Here is a 23,480-nt window from a genome sequence, read left to right as displayed (position 1 = left end):
AGGGAGGGGCAAACCCATTTGTAGTGGTCAGGCTTGCTCACTATGTACCTTATGGGCTGGTCTGAGAATTTGCCAGGGCTACTATGGGTTCCCAGTCCAGTCCTGTCTCTTTTATATACTTTTATGCATATCTTTTTAATTTACTGCTTAATGATTAACTTATGTTGTCTTGGAATGGTAAAATGAAAGGTACAACAAAATGCCCGCCATCTCAAGATGCATATGTGTGTATTTGTAGCAGTGTATGTACGGCATCAGGCTATAGTGGATAATTTTTGTTTCTGCCAATGTACTTCTGTGTTCTAAAATTATTTCTCTTTTGATAATGCGGAACTGCGTCAGCAAAAAGCATCTGCAAAGCAAAATGCCAGGCGGCTCCACTGAAGGTAAGATTTGTTGGCTATACCAATGCTTGTTTTAAGAGTTACCCCATTTGCTGTGAATGCATTTGTTTTCTGCACTGCCGCCTCATTAAGCAATGGAAAAATCATAATGTGCAGCTATGCCATCCAAAGATAAACTCTTCTCGGGCCAGCCTCACAGGTAAAGGGGATGCAGTCTGTTGGATGGAGAGATAAAAATACCAAGGCGACATTACAAGTCTTTGTAATAATGCCATACAATGTTTGCACATATGAGCAGAAGAGAGGGTCGAGCACAAGGTGACATCATGACTACCTCTCAACCGCGGTGTGCTACAGGGTAAAAAGGACAGGAGTCCCTACTGTAAAACTATTGGGGTCATCATCATCCAGAGGTAGTATGACAGAGGAGAGTGCCAGCTGTGTCACACATTGGTGAAGTGAGCAGAATACCAACTTACAAAGCAAGGGAAGGGACAAGATAATGTCAGGAGGCTTTGTCAGGCCACAGGAGACAAAACCCAAGCTGAACACCACATAACAGTCAGCAGTTGACTCGTTGTCGAAGGGATCTCGTGTTAGTGGCCCCTAACAAAATTGAAAGGTCAATTTTGCGACTGTAAGCAAGGTGTGACAAACTCAATGAAAAGGTCACCACACTGACGCTAAGACTAACAAATTCAGGTTATCCAGACAATAGACAAGGTGGTAAAAGACTTAACAGAAGAGAAGGCAACTGTGGCATGCAGGACAGGAGTCTTTGAGAACGCCTGGCTCGTAGCAGTGTTTGACATGAATGTTTGAGAGGGCTCCATATAACCTGTGAAATGCCACAGTATTAAACCATACATTAAATCATATGCAGAGTACGGAGGTAATGGCCCATAAACAATATTTCAAGTGGAACACTTAAGTGAATACAAGAGGATCCTACTAATTGCTCAAGCTCAAAAAGAGCAGTAATTTGAAGGTCATCGAATTTACTACTCTCATAATGGTCACTGAGGAACATAATGAGGTGGAGAAATATGAACAGTATGAAGGAGCCCTTTCTGGCTCTGGAGATAAAGGCAGAGCTACTGCAGCAAGTAAAACCTCCAATCGTAGATCTTCTGGGACCCTGAAAGGGCGGATGAGCCACTCAACAAGTGAAAAAAGGCCAAATGCGTGGGGAGCCGGAAGATCAAGGGGGATGTGGGAATCAAGGTATCCGAGGCTTTAGGGCTGTGAATTCCCTATACAGCGATTGCCCTAAGACTGCATACCAAACAAGAGGCCTGTGAAGGAAATGTGCTGGCCACATAAAACGTATCAGTTCATATCAGTGCTATGAACAAAAATAATTTTACCCTGCTGTCCTCCATACATAAAACTGGAAAAGACTCATTCTTTGTTGATGCATACTGTATTCACTTTATAGGTTTCTGAAGATTTTGAATTGTTACCTCCTGTTTATGGGTCTCATGCTTTGTAAAAATGAAACAGTGAAACAATTACAAAATAATATGTGATCCACTCAAGCCCACCCAAAACTGTGGTATGGCTCCACCACCCCTAACCCATACTCCATCCACACTAAACAGACGCAAACAAAATAAACAACATGCCACTCTGAACAACCTTGCATCCCCTTGTTTATTACATAATAAGACTACCCTACAAAAAACAGTACACTCTTCATGTCTCTCTCAGCCACCAAGTCCACCACCCACACACACAGACCCAACAAAATGCCTCCTTAACCTGCTGGAAGAGGAACATGATACTGAAAAGCAAGACTATTGTGAGCCTCACACAGTTATGACAACTAACAACACACCTGCTTCAAGCTCAAATTATACTGCTTACCCTTCTCCTAAACAAAACAACACTGCCACTAACACACCTTTTCTAAACTGCCATCTCATAAATGCTCGATCACTCTCAAAAAACAAGCACCACATCTACGACCTGCTCACAGACACAACCTGACTTACTATTCATAACAGAATCTTGGTTGGGAGATGACATGGCCCCAGTGTTACACAAAGCCCTTCCTCCGGGCTATCAAACCATCACACAAAACCGTATAGTCAAGAGAGGAGGTGGACTAGCTATTATATTCAAACAGGCAATAAATATCAGTAAAACAGACAACATTTCCATGCAAGGTTGTGAAGCCCTCCTAACCAGAGCCACCCTACTCCAACTTCCTCCTGTAACGTTCTCCTCCTTTACAGACCTCCACCTGACAACTTGACATTCCCAGATACTTTTCTAGATAAAGTCTCAAACCTTATTACGCTATACTCCAACCTATGCATTCTTGGGGATCTAAACATTTGGTTTGACAAACCCAACATGCCCTATCCAAAAGCTATCACCACTGGTCTAGTCGCATTAAACCTACATCAGATTGTACACAATCCCACACACATCGCTGGACACATCCTAGATGTCATTTTTGCTAAGCCTGAACTAGTTACCGTTCATGGCATCACGCCAATCACATGGTCAAACCACCATTTGCTAACTTTCTGACATAAAACTCCACAAATCAACACACCCCACAACTACTTACATACATGCACCTATCGACCATGGAGCAAACTCAATTTTGATGACTTAGAAACACAACTGACAGCCAACATGGTTCTAGATACAATTAATTATGTTTCAAACTTTATGAGTGGCTACAGGAAGCTTGTGAGATCCTAATACCACTCAGAAAAACTAAACACGACAAAAGAAAACCAACACTTTGGAGAAACACAGAACTTAAAAAGATAAAGCAACAAATCAGAAAGTTCCAGCTGGACTGGCTCAAAACAAGCAACAGTCAAGACAAACTGCAGCCACACAAACTTAACAGAATATACAAATCATCAATCAAAAAAGCAAAAAAGGTACTACTCAGACAGAATTCAAAATACTAAATCTACAACCAAGGAATTTTATAAAATTATCAATGAATTTCGAAAAACTACATGCATGGAAGGAAGTCATCACACTACACAAGATTTCACAAACAAACTGGCAACTCATTACACAACCAAGGCAGACACATTGGACTCCTATTTAAAACCATCAGCATCAACCCCTTTCCTAATATACCCTCTAAGAATAAACCAACCCAGCCTCTACAGACCTTCCAACAAATATCCCAGGGTGAATTTATGGATTTGGTCAAAGCAAGCAGGCCTTCTGGTTGCCCTTATGACGCTTGTCCACAACAAATCTTCAACAACATTCTTTTATCTACTTCTGCTGCCACACCTGTAAGAAGAATCATCAACAACTCTTTAACTACAGGAACTTTTCCTGTAGACCTGAAAAAGGCATACATACGCCTGTTATTAAAGAAAACAAACCTAGACCCGCAGGACCCCAACAACTACAGACCAATCACAAATGGACCTTTCCTGGGCAAACTGATAGAAAGAGCAGCATTCGCCCAGATGTCACAAGTCATTGAAGACAATTCTATACTTTCAGACTTCCAAACTGGATTCTGCCCAGGAAGAGGCACTGAATCGGCACTCATAGCAATCTGGGATGATCTTAAAAACACAGTCGACCGCAATGGAGTTGCTGCACTACTTCTCTTGGACCTCTCGGTTGCCTTTGATACGGTTGACCATGACACCCTAATTCAAAAACTTCACAAACCCGGCATACAATGGACTGCTCTCGACTGGATTACTTCCTATCTTCAAAAAAGATCTAATATCATCTACTTGCCCCCCCTTCTCGTCCAAACCCTACCTCACAAAAGCAGGGGTCTCCCAAGGATCAATCATCTCACCTTTGCTTTTCAACATCTACATGATATCATTACCAGAATTGATCAATGATTTTCATCTCACATGCTACAACTATGCAGATGACACACAAATACTACTTATATTAGAATGCCCCAAAAACATTGAAAACACAGAAATCTTAAGTTGCCTCAGAGCCGTTGATCAGTAGATAACCTAGAGCCATCTCAAACTAAATTCCTCCAAAACAGAAATACTCATATGTGGTGACTGGAAAAGTTATGACCCACTGTGCGCCTGGCCTGATGATCTTGGACCACCTCCTCAATTATCCAAGGAAGTTAAAAACTTTGGAATCACCCTGGACTCCAAGTTAACTATGAGTGCCCAAGTGGACAAATTAGCACGAACAAGCTTCATGACCTTGAAGACTCTACAACGCATCTTCCCCCACCTCGGATTTCCACACAAGGTGCAAGCTACTATCTTGCTTGTACTATCCAAACTGGATTATGCCAATGGCCCCTACCATGGATCATCTCTATCTATTATGAAAAAACTACAACATATTCAGAACTCCGCTGCCAGGCTACTATTACATGTAAAGCCACAAGCTCACATCTCCCCTCCCTTGAGAGCACTACACTGGTTACCTGTTGCCAGAAGATGCACTTTCAAGCTGCTTTGTGTCACCCACAAAGCTATACATGGAACAGGACCCCTTTTTATTAGAAACAAAGTAACCAAATACATTCAACAAAGAATCTCCGCTCAAGATTGGCACCCAGCCTTAGAACACCATCATACAAGAAAAAGACTATAGGTGGTACATCCTTCTCTGTTCAAGCAGCCAAACTATGGAATTCATTACCCCCAACTACAAGAGCCACAGATAATTTTCTTGTCTTCAGAAAACTACTCAAGAGTTGGCTCTTTCCTTCATAACCACCATATTCAAACAACCATGGACTGCATATGCCTATGTTGATAAATATTTTTTCTGATTATGTGTATATTTCTATTTATGTATTGTTCTTTAGAAAATAGGTATTGCTACTATGTCATAACAGTAAACTACACACACACACTCTTTAACCCCTTCGCTGCCAGGCCTTTTCCCCCTCCTGTGCCGAGCCTTTTTTTGGCTATTTGGAGCAGTTCGCGCTTAGGCCCTCATAACTTTTTGTTCACATAAGCTACCCATGCCAAATTTGCGTCCTTTTTTTCCAACATCCTAGGGATTCTAGAGGAACCCAGACTTTGTGGGTTCCCCAGAAGGAGGCCAAGAAATTAGCCAAAATACAGTGAAAATTTCGTTTTTTTCAAAAAAATGGGGAAAAGGGGCTGCAGAAGAAGGCTTGTGGTTTTTTCTCTGAAAAGGGCATCAACAAAGGGTTTGCGGTGCTAAAATCACCAGCTTCCCAGCTTTCAGGAACAGGCAGACTTGAATCAGAAAACCCAATTTTTTAACACAATTTTGGCATTTTACTGGGACATACCCCATTTTTACGTTTTTTTATGCTTTCAGCCTCCTTCCAGTCAGTGACAGAAATGGGCATGAAACCAACGCTGGATCCCAGAAACCACAACATTTCTGAAAAGTAGACAAAATTCTGAATTCAGCAAGGGGTAATTTGTGTAGATCCTACAAGGGTTTCCTACAGAAAATAACAACTGAAAAAGAAAAATATTGAAATTGAGGTGAAAAAAACATCAATTTTTCTCTACGTTTTACTCTGTAACTTTTTTCTGCAATGTCAGATTTTCGAAAGCAATATACCGTTACGTCTGCTGCACTCTTCTGGTTGCGGGGATATATAGGGCTTGTAGGTTCATCAAGCACTCTAGGTACCCAGAGCCAATAAATGACCTGCACCCTGCAGTGGGTTTTCATTCTATGCCGGGTATACAGCAATTCATTTGCTGAAATATAAAGAGTAATAAATAGCTATCAAGAAAACCTTTGTATTTCCAAAATGGGCACAAGATAAGGTGTTGAGAAGCAGTGGTTATTTGCACATCTCTGAATTCCGGGGTGCCCATACTAGCATGTGAATTACAGGGCATTTCTCAAATAGACATCTTTTTTACACACTGTCTTACATTTGGAAGGGAAAAATGTAGAGAAAGACAAGGGGCAATAACACTTGTTTTGCTATTCTATGTTCCCCCAAGTCTCCCGATAAAAATGATACCTCACTTGTGTGGGTAGGCCTAGCGCCCGCGACAGGATATACCCCAAAACACAACGTGGACACATCACAGAAAACAGAGCTGTTTTTAGCAAAGTGCCTACCTGTAGATTTTGGCCTCTAGCTCAGCCGGCACCTAAGGAAACCTACCAAACCTGTGCATTTATGAAAACTAGAGACCTAGGGGAATCCAAGACGGGGTGACTTGTGTGGCTCGGACCAGGTTCTGTTACCCAGAATCCTTTGCAAACCTCAAAATTTGGCTAAAAAACACATGTTCCTCACATTTCTGTGGCAGAAAGTTCTGGAATCTGAGAGGAGCCACAAATTTCCTTCCACCCAGCGTTCCCCCAAATCTCCTGATAAAAATGATACCTCACTTGTGTGGGTAGGCCTAGCGCCCGCGACAGGAAACGCCCCAAAGCGCATCATGGACACATCTACATTTTTGAAAGAAAACAGAAGTGTTTTTTGCAAAGTGCCTACCTGTAGATTTTGGCCTCTAGCTCAGCCGGCAACATTCAGGAAAACATTCAGGTAACTGTGGTGGCCCAGGCTGTTGAATTGTGTTGGAGAAGAAAAGCAAAATCAGCGCTCCTGACTTTTACATTTTTCTGTATATTCTTCCACCCTACCAAACCCGTGCATTTCTGAAAACAGGAGACCTAGGGGAATCCAAGATGGGGTGACTTGTGTGGCTCGGACCAGGTTCTGTTACCCAGAATCCTTTGCAAACCTCAAAATTTGGCTAAAAAAAAACACATGTTCCTCATATTTCTGTGGCAGAAAGTTCTGGAATCTGAGAGGAGCCACAGATTTCCTTCCACCCAGCGTTCCCCCCAAGTCTCCCGATAAAAATGATACCTCACTTGTGTGGGTAGGCCTAGCGCCCGCGACAGGAAACGCCCCAAAGCGCAACGTGGACACATCCAATTTTTTGAAAGAAAATAGAGGTGTTTTTTGCAAAGTGCCTACCTGTAGATTTTGGCCTCTAGCTCAGCCGGCACCTAGGGAAACCTACCAAACCTGTGCATTTCTGAAAACTAGAGACCTAGGGGAATCCAAGATGGGGTGACTTGTGTGGCTCGGACCAGGTTCTGTTACCCAGAATCCTTTGCAAACCTCAAAATTTGGCTAAAAAAAACACATATTCCTCACATTTCTGTGGCAGAAAGTTCTGGAATCTGAGAGGAGCCACAAATTTCCTTCCACCCAGCGTTCTCCCAAGTGTCCCAATAAAAATGATACCTCACTTGTGTGGGTAGGCCTAGCGCCCGCGACAGGAAACGCCCCAAAGCGCAACGTGGACACATCCAATTTTTTTTTAAAGAAAACAGAGGTGTTTTTTGCAAAGTGCCTACCTGTAGATTTTGGCCTCTAGCTCAGCCGGCACCTAGGGAAACCTACCAAACCTGTGCATTCCTGAAAACTAGAGACCTAGGGGAATCCAAGATGGGGTGACTTGTGTGGCTCGGACCAGGTTCTGTTACCCAGAATCCTTTGCAAACTTCAAAATTTGGCTAAAAAAAACACATGTTCCTCACATTTCTGTGGCAGAAAGTTCTGGAATCTGAGAGGAGCCACAAATTTCCTTCCACCCAGCGTTCCCCCAAGTCTCCCGATAAAAATGATACCTCACTTGTGTGGGTAGGCCTAGCGCCCGTGACAGGAAACGCCCCAAAGCGCAACGTGGACACATCCAATTTTTTTAAAGAAAACAGAGGTGTTTTTTGCAAAGTGCCTACCTGTAGATTTTGGCCTCTAGCTCAGCCGGCACCTAGGGAAACCTACCAAACCTGTGCATTTCTGAAAACTAGAGACCTAGGGGAATCCAAGATGGGGTGACTTGTGTGGCTCGGACCAGGTTCTGTTACCCAGAATCCTTTGCAAACCTCAAAATTTGGCTAAAAAAACACATGTTCCTCATATTTCTGTGCCAGGAAGTTCTGGAATCTGAGAGGAGCCACAGATTTCCTTCCACCCAGCGTTCCCCCCAAGTCTCCCGATAAAAATGATACCTCACTTGTGTAGGAAGGCCTAGCGCCCGCGACAGGAAACGCCCCAAAGCGCAACGTGGACACATCCAAATTTTTGAAAGAAAACAGAGGTGTTTTTTGCAAAGTGCCTACCTGTAGATTTTGGCCTCTAGCTCAGCCGGCACCTAGGGAAACTTACCAAACCTGTGGATTTCTGAAAACTAGAGACCTAGGGGAATCCAAGATGGGGTGACTTGTGTGGCTCAGACCAGGTTCTGTTACCCAGAATCCTTTGCAAACCTCAAAATTTGGCTAAAAAAACACATGTTCCTCATATTTCTGTGCCAGGAAGTTCTGGAATCTGAGAGGAGCCACAGATTTCCTTCCACCCAGCGTTCCCCCCAAGTCTCCAGATAAAAATGATACCTCACTTGTGTGGGAAGGCCTAGCGCCCGCGACAGGAAACGCCCCAAAGCGCAACGTGGACACATTCAAATTTTTTAAAGAAAACAGAGGTGTTTTTTGCAAAGTGCCTACCTGTAGATTTTGGCCTCTAGCTCAGCCGGCACCTAGGGAAACTTACCAAACCTGTGGATTTCTGAAAACTAGAGACCTAGGGGAATCCAAGATGGGGTGACTTGTGTGGCTCGGACCAGGTTCTGTTACCCAGAATCCTTTGCAAACCTCAAAATGTGGCTAAAAAAACACATGTTCCTCACATTTCTGTGGCAGAAAGTTCTGGAATCTGAGAGCAGCCACAAATTTCCTTCCACCCAGCGTTCCCCCAAGTCTCCCGATAAAAATGATACCTCACTTGTGTGGGTAGGCCTAGCGCCCGCGACAGGAAACGCCCCAAAGCGCAACATGGACACATCCAATTTTTTTAAAGAAAACAGAGGTGTTTTTTGCAAAGTGCCTACTTGTAGATTTTGGCCTCTAGCTCAGCCGGCACCTAGGGAAACCTACCAAACCTGTGCATTTCTGAAAACTAGAGACCTAGGGGAATCCAAGATGGGGTGACTTGTGTGGCTCTGACCAGGTTCTGTTACCCAGAATCCTTTGCAAACCTCAAAATTTGGCTAAAAAAAACACATATTCCTCACATTTCTGTGGCTGAAAGTTCTGGAATCTGAGAGCAGCCACAAATTTCCTTCCACCCAGCGTTCTCCCAATAAAAATGATACCTCACTTGTGTGGGTAGGCCTAGCGCCCGCGACAGGAAACGCCCCAAAGCGCAACGTGGACACATCCAATTTTTTTTTAAAGAAAACAGAGGTGTTTTTTGCAAAGTGCCTACCTGTAGATTTTGGCCTCTAGCTCAGCCGGCACCTAGGGAAACCTACCAAACCTGTGCATTTCTGAAAACTAGAGACCTAGGGGAATCCAAGATGGGGTGACTTGTGTGGCTCGGACCAGGTTCTGTTACCCAGAATCCTTTGCAAACTTCAAAATTTGGCTAAAAAAAAACACATGTTCCTCACATTTCTGTGGCAGAAAGTTCTGGAATCTGAGAGGAGCCACAAATTTCCTTCCACCCAGCGTTCCCCCAAGTCTCCCGATAAAAATGATACCTCACTTGTGTGGGTAGGCCTAGCGCCCGTGACAGGAAACGCCCCAAAGCGCAACGTGGACACATCCAATTTTTTTAAAGAAAACAGAGGTGTTTTTTGCAAAGTGCCTACCTGTAGATTTTGGCCTCTAGCTCAGCCGGCACCTAGGGAAACCTACCAAACCTGTGCATTTCTGAAAACTAGAGACCTAGGGGAATCCAAGATGGGGTGACTTGTGTGGCTCGGACCAGGTTCTGTTACCCAGAATCCTTTGCAAACCTCAAAATTTGGCTAAAAAAACACATGTTCCTCATATTTCTGTGCCAGGAAGTTCTGGAATCTGAGAGGAGCCACAGATTTCCTTCCACCCAGCGTTCCCCCCAAGTCTCCCGATAAAAATGATACCTCACTTGTGTGGGAAGGCCTAGCGCCCGCGACAGGAAACGCCCCAAAGCGCAACGTGGACACATCCAAATTTTTGAAAGAAAACAGAGGTGTTTTTTGCAAAGTGCCTACCTGTAGATTTTGGCCTCTAGCTCAGCCGGCACCTAGGGAAACTTACCAAACCTGTGGATTTCTGAAAACTAGAGACCTAGGGGAATCCAAGATGGGGTGACTTGTGTGGCTCGGACCAGGTTCTGTTACCCAGAATCCTTTGCAAACTTCAAAATTTGGCTAAAAAAAAAACACATGTTCCTCACATTTCTGTGGCAGAAATTTCTGGAATCTGAGAGGAGCCACAAATTTCCTTCCACCCAGCGTTCCCCCAAGTCTCCCGATAAAAATGATACCTCACTTGTGTGGGTAGGCCTAGCGCCCGTGACAGGAAACGCCCCAAAGCGCAACGTGGACACATCCAATTTTTTTAAAGAAAACAGAGGTGTTTTTTGCAAAGTGCCTACCTGTAGATTTTGGCCTCTAGCTCAGCCGGCACCTAGGGAAACCTACCAAACCTGTGCATTTCTGAAAACTAGAGACCTAGGGGAATTTAAAAATAGGGGAAACCAAGATGGTTCTGTTACCCAGAATCCTTGGCAAACCTCAAAATTTGGCCAAAAAAACACTTTTTTCTCACATTTCGGTAACAGAAAGTTCTGGAATCTGAGAGTAGCCACAAATGCCCCAAAACACTAGCTGGACACATCAAAATTATCAAATACAAAACTACCTGTTTTTGGTCCTGGGCTCAGCAGCCATCTAGGGAAACCTACCAAACCCAGATATTTCTGAAAACTAGACACCCGAGGGAGTCCAGGGAAGTGTGACTTGCGTGGATCCCCCAATGTTTTCTTACCCAGAATCCTCAGCAAACCTCAAATTTAGCTTTAAAAAAATCACATTTTTCCCACATTTCTGTGTGGGATCACCGCACCGGGACAAATTTCCTACCACCCAATGTTCCCCTCAGTCTCCTGGTAAAAATGATACCTCACTTGTGTAGGTGGGCCAAGTGCCTGTGACAGGGATGAGCCAAAAACATGTTGAAATTGAGGGGGAACCAAACAGGTCCAAAAGGGCAGTTTGAAAAAAAAACATTTTTAGGCTGACAAGTATAGCAGATTTATTTTCGCTAGAGATGAGACAATGTTGGGTGGTAGGAATTTTGTGGATTCCTGCAGATTCCGGAAGGTCCCATCACAAAAATCTGGGAAAAATGTGTGATTTCCAGCAAAGTTGGAGGTTTGCAGGGCATTGTGGGTAAGAAAATGGTGCAGGCTGCATGTGAAGTACACCACCCTGGACTCAACCAGATGTTTAGTTTTCAGATGTGTCTAGGTCTTGTGGCTTCTTCTACATGGCAGCGTCCCAAAGTAAAAAAAAAGTGCAGCCCTCACCATTCCAGGTGGGAGGATTTTGAGAGTTACCAAGCTCTCATGGCCCAAATGTAAAACCAAAACCCAAAATAATCAAATGTCCTCTTGCTTGCCATGGGATAAGATGTTTTAGTGTGTGGGGGGGAGCTGAAAGACTGTTACCCCCTTCAGCTCGGGTGGGGGCATAACCAGGCCCATACTGGTCGGTAGCCACCACCCCACAATTTTTTTTTATTTTATTCCCTGGCATCTAGTAGACTTTCTGCCCTCCCAATACCCCCCCCCCCTCCAGGTGTCAATCGGGTGTAATTGCCCAGAACAACTTTGGCCCCATTTATTTGTGGTGGGGGTATTGCCCCAACCTCTTATTTTGAAAAATAAATCTTCCCTGGTGGGCTTTCTGCCCCCCTTGGGGGCTGATGGGCCTTACAAAAATAGGCCAATCTGCCCCCAAGCGGGGCAGATATGGCCAACATTAATGTGCCCCCCTGTGGAGCGACCTTTGCCCAAGGGGCTGCCCCCCCCCCCCAAACAAAGCACACACATACACACACACCAATCCCTGATGGGTAGATCTGCTCCTAAAGAGGGCAGGAATGGCCTAAATACAATTTGCCCCCCAGGGGAGCGACCCTTGCCTAAGGGGTCACCCCCCATACATAAAAACATAAAGTAAATAAAAAAATATATATATATCCCTGGGGGCAGGGCCGCCTAATTATATTAGGCCGATCTGCCTCTGGGGGGGGGGGCAGAAAAGGCCTAAAAATATTTTGCCGCCCCCTGACGAGCGGCCCTTGCCAAAGAGGCCGCTCCCTTTATGCATTAGTATAAAAATAAAAAATAAAAAATCCCTGGTGTCTAGTGGTTATCCTCCCCCTCCACCTCCCCCCCCCCCCCCCCCCCTCCGGGGCAGAAATGGCCTAAAAATAATTTGCCCCCGGTCGCTCCCCACACATAAAAAATTATCCCTGGTGTCTGGGGAGCGGCCCTTGTCCAAGGGGTTGCTCCCTTTATGCGCAAGTATGATAAAAAAAAATCCCCGGTGTCTAGTGGCTTCTGCCTCGGAGGGGGGGTGTTAGAAATGGCCTAAAAACTATTTGCCCCCCCCCCCCCCCCCGGGAGCGACCATTGCCTAAGGTGTCGCTCCCCTTATTGAAATTTACTTTTTTTTTCAAAACTTGCGATCGAGCAGCAGAAATGCTGACAAGAAAGGAAAGGAAAGGCAAGGTTTTTCCTTTCCTTTCTTGTCTCTACCGCCCCACCTCCCAGTCAGAAGAGAAATGCAAAAGCATTTCTCTTCCGTGATCCGAGGTGAACTCTGATGAGGTCAGCACGCGATTTGCGCACTGACGTCATCAGACGTCACTGGGGTGGGTGAGGGGACATCAGGGGTGGAAGGGGAAGCGATTCCCCTTTCATCTCCGACTGGGGTGTGTGGGAGGGAGGCCCACGGGGGAGCACTAGTGATCCCCTGGGGGCCAGGTGCAGGATGAGCTGGTCTCGTCCCAGGCACACGGGAACCGCGTGCCTGGACGAGACCAGCTCACCCGCGGCACCATAGGGGTTAAGATGCGTTTCCTGTAACAGGATAAGGTCTGAGCCATGTCTGTGCAGGTATTGAAGGACTATGGTGGGTTTCATTCACGTTCCATGTCAGGACCTTAAAGTTGCACGCCATCATGCTTGCCACTGGGGAACTCTTCTAAGTCTAGGCAGGTTAAAGCACCTGGCCCCCCGTCCCAGGTGTTGTCCCCGGTCATCATATTGCTGTGCAATAGCATATAAACGCCATATAACATTAAACTGTTGATTGTAACATTCCCCCACTAGGAACTCCCCCACCCTATGACCCCGCAAAGCAGGCTTTTGACTGCTCACCCGCGGAGTGTCTGTCGCTCTAAAGAACTGAAACTGTTGTGTGGGTCTGCTTGTGCCACCAAGTCGGACTATCACAGTTAGCTATTAGCAATCAGTTCAATCCCCCAATAAACATTTCCATATTTTATACCGCCCGGCTGTTTGGACTGGGCCCTGGCAAGTGGCCAGAACCTAGTCTGAGTTTGTTGGAAGCCATCATCAGTTCCCAGCTGGTAGCTCCAGCTGTCGTCTCGGCCCAAGGATCAGGGGAGGCACACCCTCCAGTCCACCCTCAGTCAGAGCCAAAATATCTTCAGAGTCCGAACTCTGCATTCTCTATTATGGGCCATATCGGGCCGGACATCTGTAATGTTGGAGATCTCACTGCCCCAGTTCTGGATTCTTGTTGCTGCGATGGGAGACCCACCTTCCACCATGTCCTCCGGCTAGAGCGGCCTAAAGCTCAGGACACCTCCAGTCACTCCCAGGCCTCCTCCGGTGCGTCAAAGTGACATGTTCTGTCCTCCGTGATCACCCGCAGATGCTGGGTAGTGCATCATGTATTTAAGTTCACGGTCTCAAAGTGCTTTTTTGATCTTTTGGAAACTTCTTTGTTGTCGCTGAACCCAGAGCGTGAAGTCTGGGAATAAGTGGACGGTGGCACCCCCGTACTGGAGATCCCGGTGGGATCTAGCAGCCTGCAGCATCTCTAGCTTGATAGTTGGATAGTCTTGCAATGATTGTCCTCGGAGGGGCCCCCGGTCTTGAGGGAGAGGGGGAACTGGTGCCCTGTGTGCCCGTTCAAAGGTGAAAAACGTAGATAGTCTCTTAGGGCAAAGATGGTCGGTGATTAGGGACTCCAGAAACAGCTCAACACTGGGCCCTTCGGGCCCTCTCTGGCACTCCTGCCACTCTAATATTGTTTCTCTGTGCCCTCCCCTCGGATCATCCAGGCACGCCATAATTCTTTCATGCTCTGTAGTGAGAAATTGTACCTGGTCCTCGAGTCTCTTGGAAGTAGACTGCAAACAGGCAATATCTGTCTCCAAGTTTGTGACTTTTTCGCTACTTTCTTAAGGTCTGCACGAAGGAGTTAAGTCTACTGTTACTGTATCGAGTTTTGGCTCCAACGTTCCCTTTAGGTCCTAAATGGCTGGAATAATTGCACTCAGCAAAGGTTCGCTCGGTGGGCCCCCATCCTGTCTCCACCCCCCCCACCACAAGGTGTCTTCCAATGTCACAGGTCCCCCCCCCAACCTCAGGACAGCATACTTATCCATTTTGTTTGTCTGATGCATGGGCTGTCCTTTGTTTATGACCATACTGGAGGAATGCCGGCTTTGCGGCCTCCCCAGGGGTCCGTTTAGGTTCCTTCGACTGGAGTTTCTCCCATTACTCGCCACTCCAACAGTTTGTGTCTGGTGTGGGTCCCCAATTTGGAGTGGTCACTCCCCTCCGGTCCAGCGGAGTCTTGCCAGCCCTCCTCCCCTACTCGCCCCAGCAGGGGCCTCCGCCAACTCATCACCAGCTGCGAGGCTCGGTATATAGGCTGAGGGCCCAGCCTCTCCCTCCAGCTCAGGTCCCCGCTGCCCCCAACACAGCCAGCGCATCATCACCAGGCCTGATGCAGCCGCCCATGGGACTCCTCTTGGGGTGGGTGGCTATCTATGTATTGTGCAAAATTAGGCACACTGTGCAGGGGTCCAGGCAACCACACGTTGGTTTCCAGAAGTAAAAATTAGACCACCTAATTCTCCAATTTTTAAGGTAGCAGTTAGGCTAACCCAGAAGATGTGCTAAGCAATTGTTGTACTCAGAAATCCAGTCATGCACCACACACACTCACTGAATAACTCAAGACCAGAATTTATTTAAAAAAAAAAAAAAAAAAAATCCTTCAGACTTTAATATAAATTTTAAGACCAGGATCTTTAAGTACTTTGAGATATGACTTTTCAAAGTTTCAGTATTGTCTTTCTGTGTGTAATTACGCAACATAGAAATCAATAGGCAATCACTTTTAAAAATGCATTAAAAATTGTACAGTTGGGCTACCAGTCTTCTTTTGCAGGATGGTTGAAGCAGTTGGTAGCCACACTGTGCCAGCTGGAGAGTCTCGGGCAGTTCCAGGTTCTGGCGGGAGCAGAGCTGGAAAGTCTTTTGGCACAGGCAAAGGGCCACTTGGAGGGCCCACCTGGAAAAGGAGCTGGTTTTAAGATTTAAAGATGGTGCCTTGGGATCCTCTTCGGCTGTTAAGGTCGCAAGGGGCTCGGGACCCGGGGTACATAGCAATTTCCAAAATACAGGGCTCAGGGCAGCCGGTTGTAGGGTGCGTTGGAGGCCTGGATGATGTGCGCAATGGAACCCTTTGGAGCTGGAGGTAAGTTTTCTTCCGGGGGCCTTGTAGGACTAGGGCACTGTGGTGGGAGGTCCGGGGTATCACTGAAGGCCCTCAAACTGGGGCTTCCTCCTGGTCACATTGCAGCTCTGGGTGAACAGATTTTGGTGGTGTCTGGCATGCACTGACCAGTACCTGGGGTATTGGCACAACTTGGCCAAAGGAGGGCTCTGTGCCACCAAAGTAGGCACACTTGCTGGTCTCGTCCAGGCTGTTGTTGGTGTGTTGTCAGGTCCAGCTGAGACTTCCGGTTGCAGAGATACCATCCGGACGGTGAAGTGACCCTCACCAGTTTGCTGGTTCGTTGTATGTTTCTTTGGTTTCTTTAGTGGTGCCTCCTCTCAGGATGGAGAGCTCGGCTATTTGCGTAGCCTGTGGGTCTTTTGAGGTCCAGTGGTCAGCTCCTCTGCAGCGGCGATTGTCGGGACTCTGGTGCAGCAAGCGGGGGTCTTGGAACCTCTTCTGGCTCAGCAGGTCCTCTGTTCTCGTCCTATCAGGTTTTTTGGTGCTGTCTTCTTTCCTTCCTGATGAATCTGATTTCTTGGTCTAGGGGAGCACACTAAATACTGAATTTAGCGGGTGTTTTAGGGGAACCTGGTAGTGTCCAATGGGACACTTACCCTTGGATGGCTACACCCACTATAGTGACCACTTCTTGAGGGAAGGGTCACTTCCCTAAACCTCATTGGCTATTTTCCTGCCATCCAACATGGAGGAAAATGAAATGGAGGGTACACTTCGCCTGCAAGCCCCTAGGGCAGAGATCTTTAAACTTTCTGATGCCGGGAACACCTCTCAAAGATTTTTAGGTGTAAGGAACCCCCCCCCGACAAAAGTTTCTAGAACCTGGTACTCCTCATCATCAACAATAATAAATGTCCCCATTTCCCACAGCAAATCATTTTTACGGTGAGGAAATAATATTAATATTAAACAGTGTTTAGCCAACCAAAGGTCAGTGAGTGTGGTCAAAGGTGTAGCTAAAAACAAAGGTCCTCATTTATGAGGATTTGGCGTAGGAGAGGGCCACAAGTCTTCATGCTACACTGCCCTATGCCAATACAAAAGGGCAGGAATGGACCGTATTTATGAAATACAGTCCATTTATGTCCTTTCCCCCCGGCGCTGGCACACAAATTGCTGTCTAGCGCCAATGTAGGCAGGATTCTTTTTGTGCAGGAAGGGGCACCTTCGTGCACAAAAACAATCCAGAGAGTCATTGTACCTCTTTCTATGTGTGCGGCAGATAGCAACACACATGGAAAAATGGAGAAACAATGAGAAATTAAAACATTTCTCCTCATTATGCCTGCTCTGGGAGGCGTAAAGTTTTGGCACTGCTTCAGTTTGTGTGATTTTGTAAATCTGGGGCGGCGTCAAAATCCATGGGTGTTGCATGGAAACACCCACCATAACGCACATGGAACCTCTCCTTGACACAAAGTAAGGCAATGCAGTGGCTTGTGCTGCTTTGCCTTGCTCCATATCTATGAGGCCACTCAAAGCCACAGAGTGTGGCTTTGCATCACCTCATACGTATGATTGAGAGGCTTGTGCTGCTGGAGCGTAAAAAAAAGTGATGCTTCAGCAACGCAAGCCTCTTATAAATAACCCCAAAATACTCTAAGTTGTTTTTAAGTCTTTCACAGTCAGGTAGCTACATATAAAATAGCAAGCTTAAATGAAAAATAAATAAAAGAAAGTTGGGAAATGCACAATAGTGCATTATGAAACCTCTATTAGTTAATGCACCGCAGAGGTCTGTGTAACCGGAGAGCGACAGAATTTAATCTCAGTTGGTGCAGTGGAGTGTATTTTTAGTGCCACGAGGTCACAGCCTGTGACAGAAAGCACTGTGAATTTGTAAGGCATTATTTTAGACTTGCATTACATACAGTATCAGATAGGCCACTACAAAAAGATTTAAGATAAAATAGTGCTTTCACAATGTAGATTTAAATAATACCAGAGCATATGCAATACCTTTTTTTTTTTTTTTTAATAGCTGTCCCTTCAACACCTCCAGGTGAAGTAAGCGCTTTGTAACTACAATTAAAAGCACACATACACTTATCTCTTTGCACTACCCCTAAAAAAGAATAAATGTTTCATCACAAAGGTTTGAGTGATTTAATCGGCTCCCAATGCATCCTTTACCACTGCAGATTACCCTTTACATTTGCAGATCAGCTCGTAGAGCAGATTCGCATTTCATTCAGAAAGCAAGCACCCTAGTGTGAAGGCCTCCTTAGCTGTCTGTGCGACTCACAGCACAGGAGACTCAATAAATCAAAGTTCACCTGAGGCATTTTAGCAATCGGCTGGAGGAATGCGTGACTCCCTTTCCAGGACTCCATGGCCCCCCTGGGGGTTCCGACCCCCAGAGTGAAGACCTCTGCACTAGGGGGTGGTGCATGCTCAGTGGGACCTCTTTGTGTGGTTTCCCGCCTTGGTCCTGCCAAAAGTGGGGGAAGCCTTCTGCTGCTAGCAGCAGGCCTGGGGGCTTGAGTTTCAAGGGCAGTAGCCCTTTGAAGCTCATGGCCAGGAGAATGCACATTCCTCCACCCAGGAACGGCACTGTTTTACAAACCAGAGAGCCTGGGCTCTCCCCCAGGTTTGTAGTTTGGCTGTCTGGAAGTGGCATGCTGGATGGAACCAGTCAGCAACTATGCCAGTTAGGTTAGCTCTTGGAAGAGGCACTTCAAAGGTGATCCCTGGGTACATTTAGGGTTGCCAGTTCGGATTTAACTTCTGAGTTGTTTGATACCAAACAACCCAGGGTGCAGAGTGGCCATCATGTAGCTGGGAAACTCAGGTTTGACCAATGCCAGTACATGTACTTAAAATGGATGCTCTGTTCACTCATTATGTCCCAGGTCTGGCAAGGGCATATCGCTCATGTAAGCATGCCCTCACATATAGTATGGTGCACCCTGCCTTAGGGCTGTAAGGCCTACCAGCAGAGGGATATGTTACCCATAACATATGCAGTGTAGGGTGGACAGGGCACACAGGGAGTTTGCCATGTCGAGTCTGTCTTTTTAGGTATGCCCCAGTACACTCAGCCTGGGGCAGTGCTGGGGGCAGGGCTCTAGAGGGTGCCACAATCAGTGTTGCTGCCCTTAGGGGCCTACTCCTAATAGCCCATGCCCTGGATACTGGGGTAGTCATTTACTAGGGTCTTACAGTGATATATAAGAATGTATCCAATGGTGCCAAGCATCACAATAGATTTAGGGAAAGAGCTCTGGCCCAGGAAACTTAGTTAGCAGGGGCCCTGGGTACTACAACTGCTAGGACACATCAACATCAGGCAAAAAGTGGGGGGCTAACCATTCAAAAAGAGGCCTCCTCTCACAGTGGGACAATCCCCTGTCTCCTCCAAGGGATCCAACCGGTTCTCCCAGGGGTGGATGGCAGACACGGACACCCAACATACCTGTAGGGCCTCCTTTGTCTCACCACCGTCATCCAGCACAATCCTGGGCCTCCCTTACCTCTGTTCCCTCTCACTCCGTGCCAGGCCGTCTTCCGCCCCTCCCCAGTGGTCCAGCAGCCTCCGGTTCCGGTCGGGAGGGAGGGGCAATGCAGGCCTCCAGAGTCGTCTATGCCCGTTTCGGGCTACAGGAGGCCCCACCACATGAGGGTCCTCGGATTCGGTGCTCGGCCCCCTCTGCAGTCCTCGCATCACTCAGCAAGCCGACGACCCAGCCGCAGCAAACACCGGCTGTCTGCCTGTGCCTCAGGCTCCACGCATCAGCTGTTTTTTTACAGGCTGCCAGGTGCATATGTGTCTTCTGCAGGCCCCTGGAGCTCGGGGTCCCCAAACCTGTGCCCCTTCGTCCCAACTGCACCCGGAACTCCTCCAGTGGCGGGCGGCCAGGATTTTATGACAGATTTTTAAGGTGGATTAGTAGCTAGTGGCAGAGCTCTGCTAGTTGGCGGCCATCTTGGCTGGGGCTCAGCCACAGCCCCCCCTCCAACTGGTAAGCTTATCATATAAAATTTGCGGTCACAATCCTAGAGAAAGCCCTGGCAAACAGTCTTATTACAGTAATTGCAGCCTTATGTATCCCAATCAAAGCAGATTAATGCTCAGAGATCCATGTGACACCACACTAGGAGCCTGTCAGTGCCCTGGCTTTAGTCATGAGGATTCAAGATCCCTTGGCAGGCTTCTCCATACATTTCAAAAAGGCATTCGATAATATGGAATGGGAATATTTATTCCTGTTCAGATGAATATTGGCCAATATTTCTATCTTATGTGTGTCTGCTATACACAGACCCCACAACACGAAGACAAGCAAATGGAGAATCACGTGACCACTTAGCAAGTGGATGGTGCCTCTGCTCTTCGTACTAACATTTGGCCAGCTGCCTGCATGGGTTCTGATGGTCACAAGAACACGGAGATGGAACTTCCTTTAGGTTGATGACTTGTAAATATATCTTACCTTGCCCGACAAATTCGGCCAAAAGGCTATACAGACAGTAAACAAATTTGATACTTACACAAGATTTAAAATGCATTGGTCCATGTCTGTTGGATTGCCAGTGGCAAAAATACATGATGTAGGGGACTGGGCAATTTTGGGAGTGTAGCAGATGAGGAAAAGGCAATTCTGATTCCTGTGAATGCATTATAATAATGGAGGAGATACAGACATGGGAAAGCAATATCTCACACATGATTCATGCGCTCAAAAACGATCTGTTGGAGGCTCCTCCATTCATTCTGACAGATGGAAAAAGCATCACTTAAAAAAACGGTAGTGCTCCCAACATCCTGTATATGGTCTAGAATGTCCCATATAAAAAATATTCAGCACTCTTCAAGCATCTAGCATCTATGATGAGCATCTTCCTTTGGAGAAAGAGAGGCGACAAAAGCCTCACTTACCAAATGTTGCACATTTACATTTGAAAGAGGCCATGGCATGGCAGTGTACATCGTACTACAGAGCTGCACAATTATAAAGATCAACGGCTGGATAGGTGGTCCCAGTGACAACTAGGCAACGAGAGATCAACATCCTCTTTACTTCCTCAATGGAGGATGCCAAAAAGAGATCTCTGTAGACATCACAGTGACCCTGCAGGTTTGGAGAAATGCCCACCCCCAAACATGCTTGAACAGGGAATTTAACAGGGCAAATCCTCCTTATGGTTAAGTAAGTGGTTTCTTCAAGTGGGAAGACTACAGGTGTTTAAGGGTGGGGATAGGCTACGAACTTCCTTTTAAATACTTTGCATTGGTGCTGGCTGTCTGCAAGCTCTTCGATGAAACATAGAGAAGGAGGAGTACATCTGTAAGCTAACCTGGCCAGTAAAGGGTCATTATTTCACCAGGAAGATATATATTTTTTTCTAAAGTATTATGCAGTACAAATCATACCAGATATAGGTAACAGGGGTATTTAGAAAATGAGTAGTCAGTAGTATTGAGTAACACAAAGAGTTAAAAAGTTAAATAAAAAAAGATCTTAGTCATAGTTCCTATAGTAATTATTAAAGGCTATACTTTGGCATAGGGATATTATCAAGATCACAACTTTGAGACAGCTGGTGCAAGTGAAATTCATCGAGAATGGCATTACAGAAGATGGCCTTTCAGGGGAATAATAGCAATAAACATTAGAGCCTCCTTAAAATGTTGGAAAATATGCAGTGTTCTGACTGAGAGGAGAATGGAGATTCATGTTCTAGCTGTTTCTGTGTTTTTGTTTTCTTTTTTTAAAGCAGCATTTCAAGCAGCAGGTTGTCTGAACTTTGCAGAGAGTGTTGACCATTCAAAATAGTTAGTGTATGTGCCAGGTAGGTCGGAACATCTGTATTATCCCTCTGTATGCATTGTAGGCTAATTTGAACTGGCTTCTTGTTTTCACCCTTATTGTCTTCGAAAACACCAGGGGAGGTAGGGAAGAGCGTAATGTGGTTGAATTTCTTTGCACCTGAAATAACCCTGGCTGCTACATGCAATGTTAGCTTGAAAGAAGCTGAGTGGATTTCGGAAGTTACACACGGCAGAGAATTCCCATAATCCAGTCTTGACAGCCAAAGACCTGGGTTAAATTTTTGAGGTTTTCTTGTCAGATGGTGCATTTGGTTTCTCATATTAGCTTAAATTGGTATTGTGCCCCTTTACCTAGAGCATTTATGTGCTTGTAGATTGAGGTATCTGTCTAGCACAGAAACTAGTGATTTTTTTTGCACAATACAATCTATGGATTGTGGTCATTAACAGACAGATCGCTGAGCAATTGTTGCACAAGAATATAGCGATAAGCAGAAGTTTAGTTTTGAGGTGATTTGGCGGAGGTGATGACATTTCTCAATGCTTGTACTGCCTTGAGCACATAGACTAAAATCGATGTATTATTTGGTAAACACCTGCTCATGTAGAGCTAAGTATTTCAGCTTAAAATATGATAATTCTTTCTGTTTTATGGCTAAGGGTTCCATGCACGAGATAAAAAGGCTTGGAGATAGTAAGAAACCTTGTAGGGATCTTGGTCCATAAATGATGGGTCAGAAAGTGTGTTAGTTTTTATCTGAATCTTGCACAGAATTTGGTCTCAATGAGAAACAGTTGAGGAAGTCCATTATTGGCTGAGATGGGTTATTTTACCGGGTCTGCAGCCCTGATGAAGTCCACTGCTGGACAAAATGCATTGGCTGGGCTGAATAATGATACAAAGAAAATGTAATAAAGTTAAAATGTGACACTTCTACATGGTTCTTCACTGGATAATCTCCCTTGTCTGATTTGACCTTCTTTGATGGACGACTATTACGCACTTGGAGAACTTTTATATATAATCAAGCGATCCTCTTCATTATATTGTTTTAGAATCTGTTTTTTAAGTTATTGGACCTACAGTTAGTTAATCTTTCTATGAGAACCCATTGTAGCTGCTTAGCAATGTGCCCTTGCTCCTTGAAGTGTGCTACCAACGAGGTAGTTACATTTGTACATCTTAATTTGAACTTGTGTTTCAGAATCCTTGTTTTGATATTTTCTTGCAGTACACCAGTTTATATGGGCATTGTAACTCAAAACTAACATTATCATGGTGGCAGTTGGTAAATGAAAGCTACTTCAACAGATTTCCAAGGCCCAGATCCAGAGCCTTTGTGAGTTTGATCTGGCTACATACACTGCAATTGCCACAAGAGTAATGACTCACTGATTTGGGAAGGGGACTGTGTTTTTAGTTGTTTTTGTGGTTTTATGCGGACTACTATGGCAATTATAACCAAAGGCTTCGTCTTGGATAGCAAAGGGGTAACAATGATTAAAGGTATGGACAGTATTTTCGTGTAGCTACGTAATGTGCATGACAAATCAGTCAGGTTATTATGGTTCCACTGTGAATGATCACCAACTTCTTTCGGTGATTTATTAAAGAAATTGATAGATTTTCTCTCTCTCTTGATAATAGCTGACTTTAATGCTGGACGGCAGAAGATCGATCAGATATCCACTTGAAAGTACTGGTAAAAAAGGGAGCACAAAATGTTTGACAAGTGATACTCCTACAGCATATGAATTGGCCACAAGGAGAGCGGGCAGTGGGGACCAAGG

At 45.6% G+C, this 23,480-nt stretch overlaps 1 protein-coding gene across 1 annotated transcript in view; it reads left to right on the top strand.

Moving 5' to 3' along the window:
- Window positions 1-1,356: 1,356 nt before the first annotated feature.
- The window catches only part of LOC138274391 (mortality factor 4-like protein 1), a gene marked incomplete at its 3' end in the record, with an annotated part of 291,700 nt that continues 269,576 nt past the window's right edge, over window positions 1,357-23,480 (top strand). The window contains exon 1 of the mRNA XM_069218984.1: window positions 1,357-1,568. Coding sequence (XP_069075085.1) covers window positions 1,357-1,568 — 212 coding nt within the window. The remainder of the gene's footprint in view (window positions 1,569-23,480) is intronic.

Source organism: Pleurodeles waltl, unplaced genomic scaffold (assembly GCF_031143425.1).
Source record: "Pleurodeles waltl isolate 20211129_DDA unplaced genomic scaffold, aPleWal1.hap1.20221129 scaffold_180, whole genome shotgun sequence".
Lineage (NCBI taxonomy): Eukaryota > Metazoa > Chordata > Amphibia > Caudata > Salamandridae > Pleurodeles > Pleurodeles waltl.
This window is presented reverse-complemented; position numbering and strand designations above follow the sequence as displayed.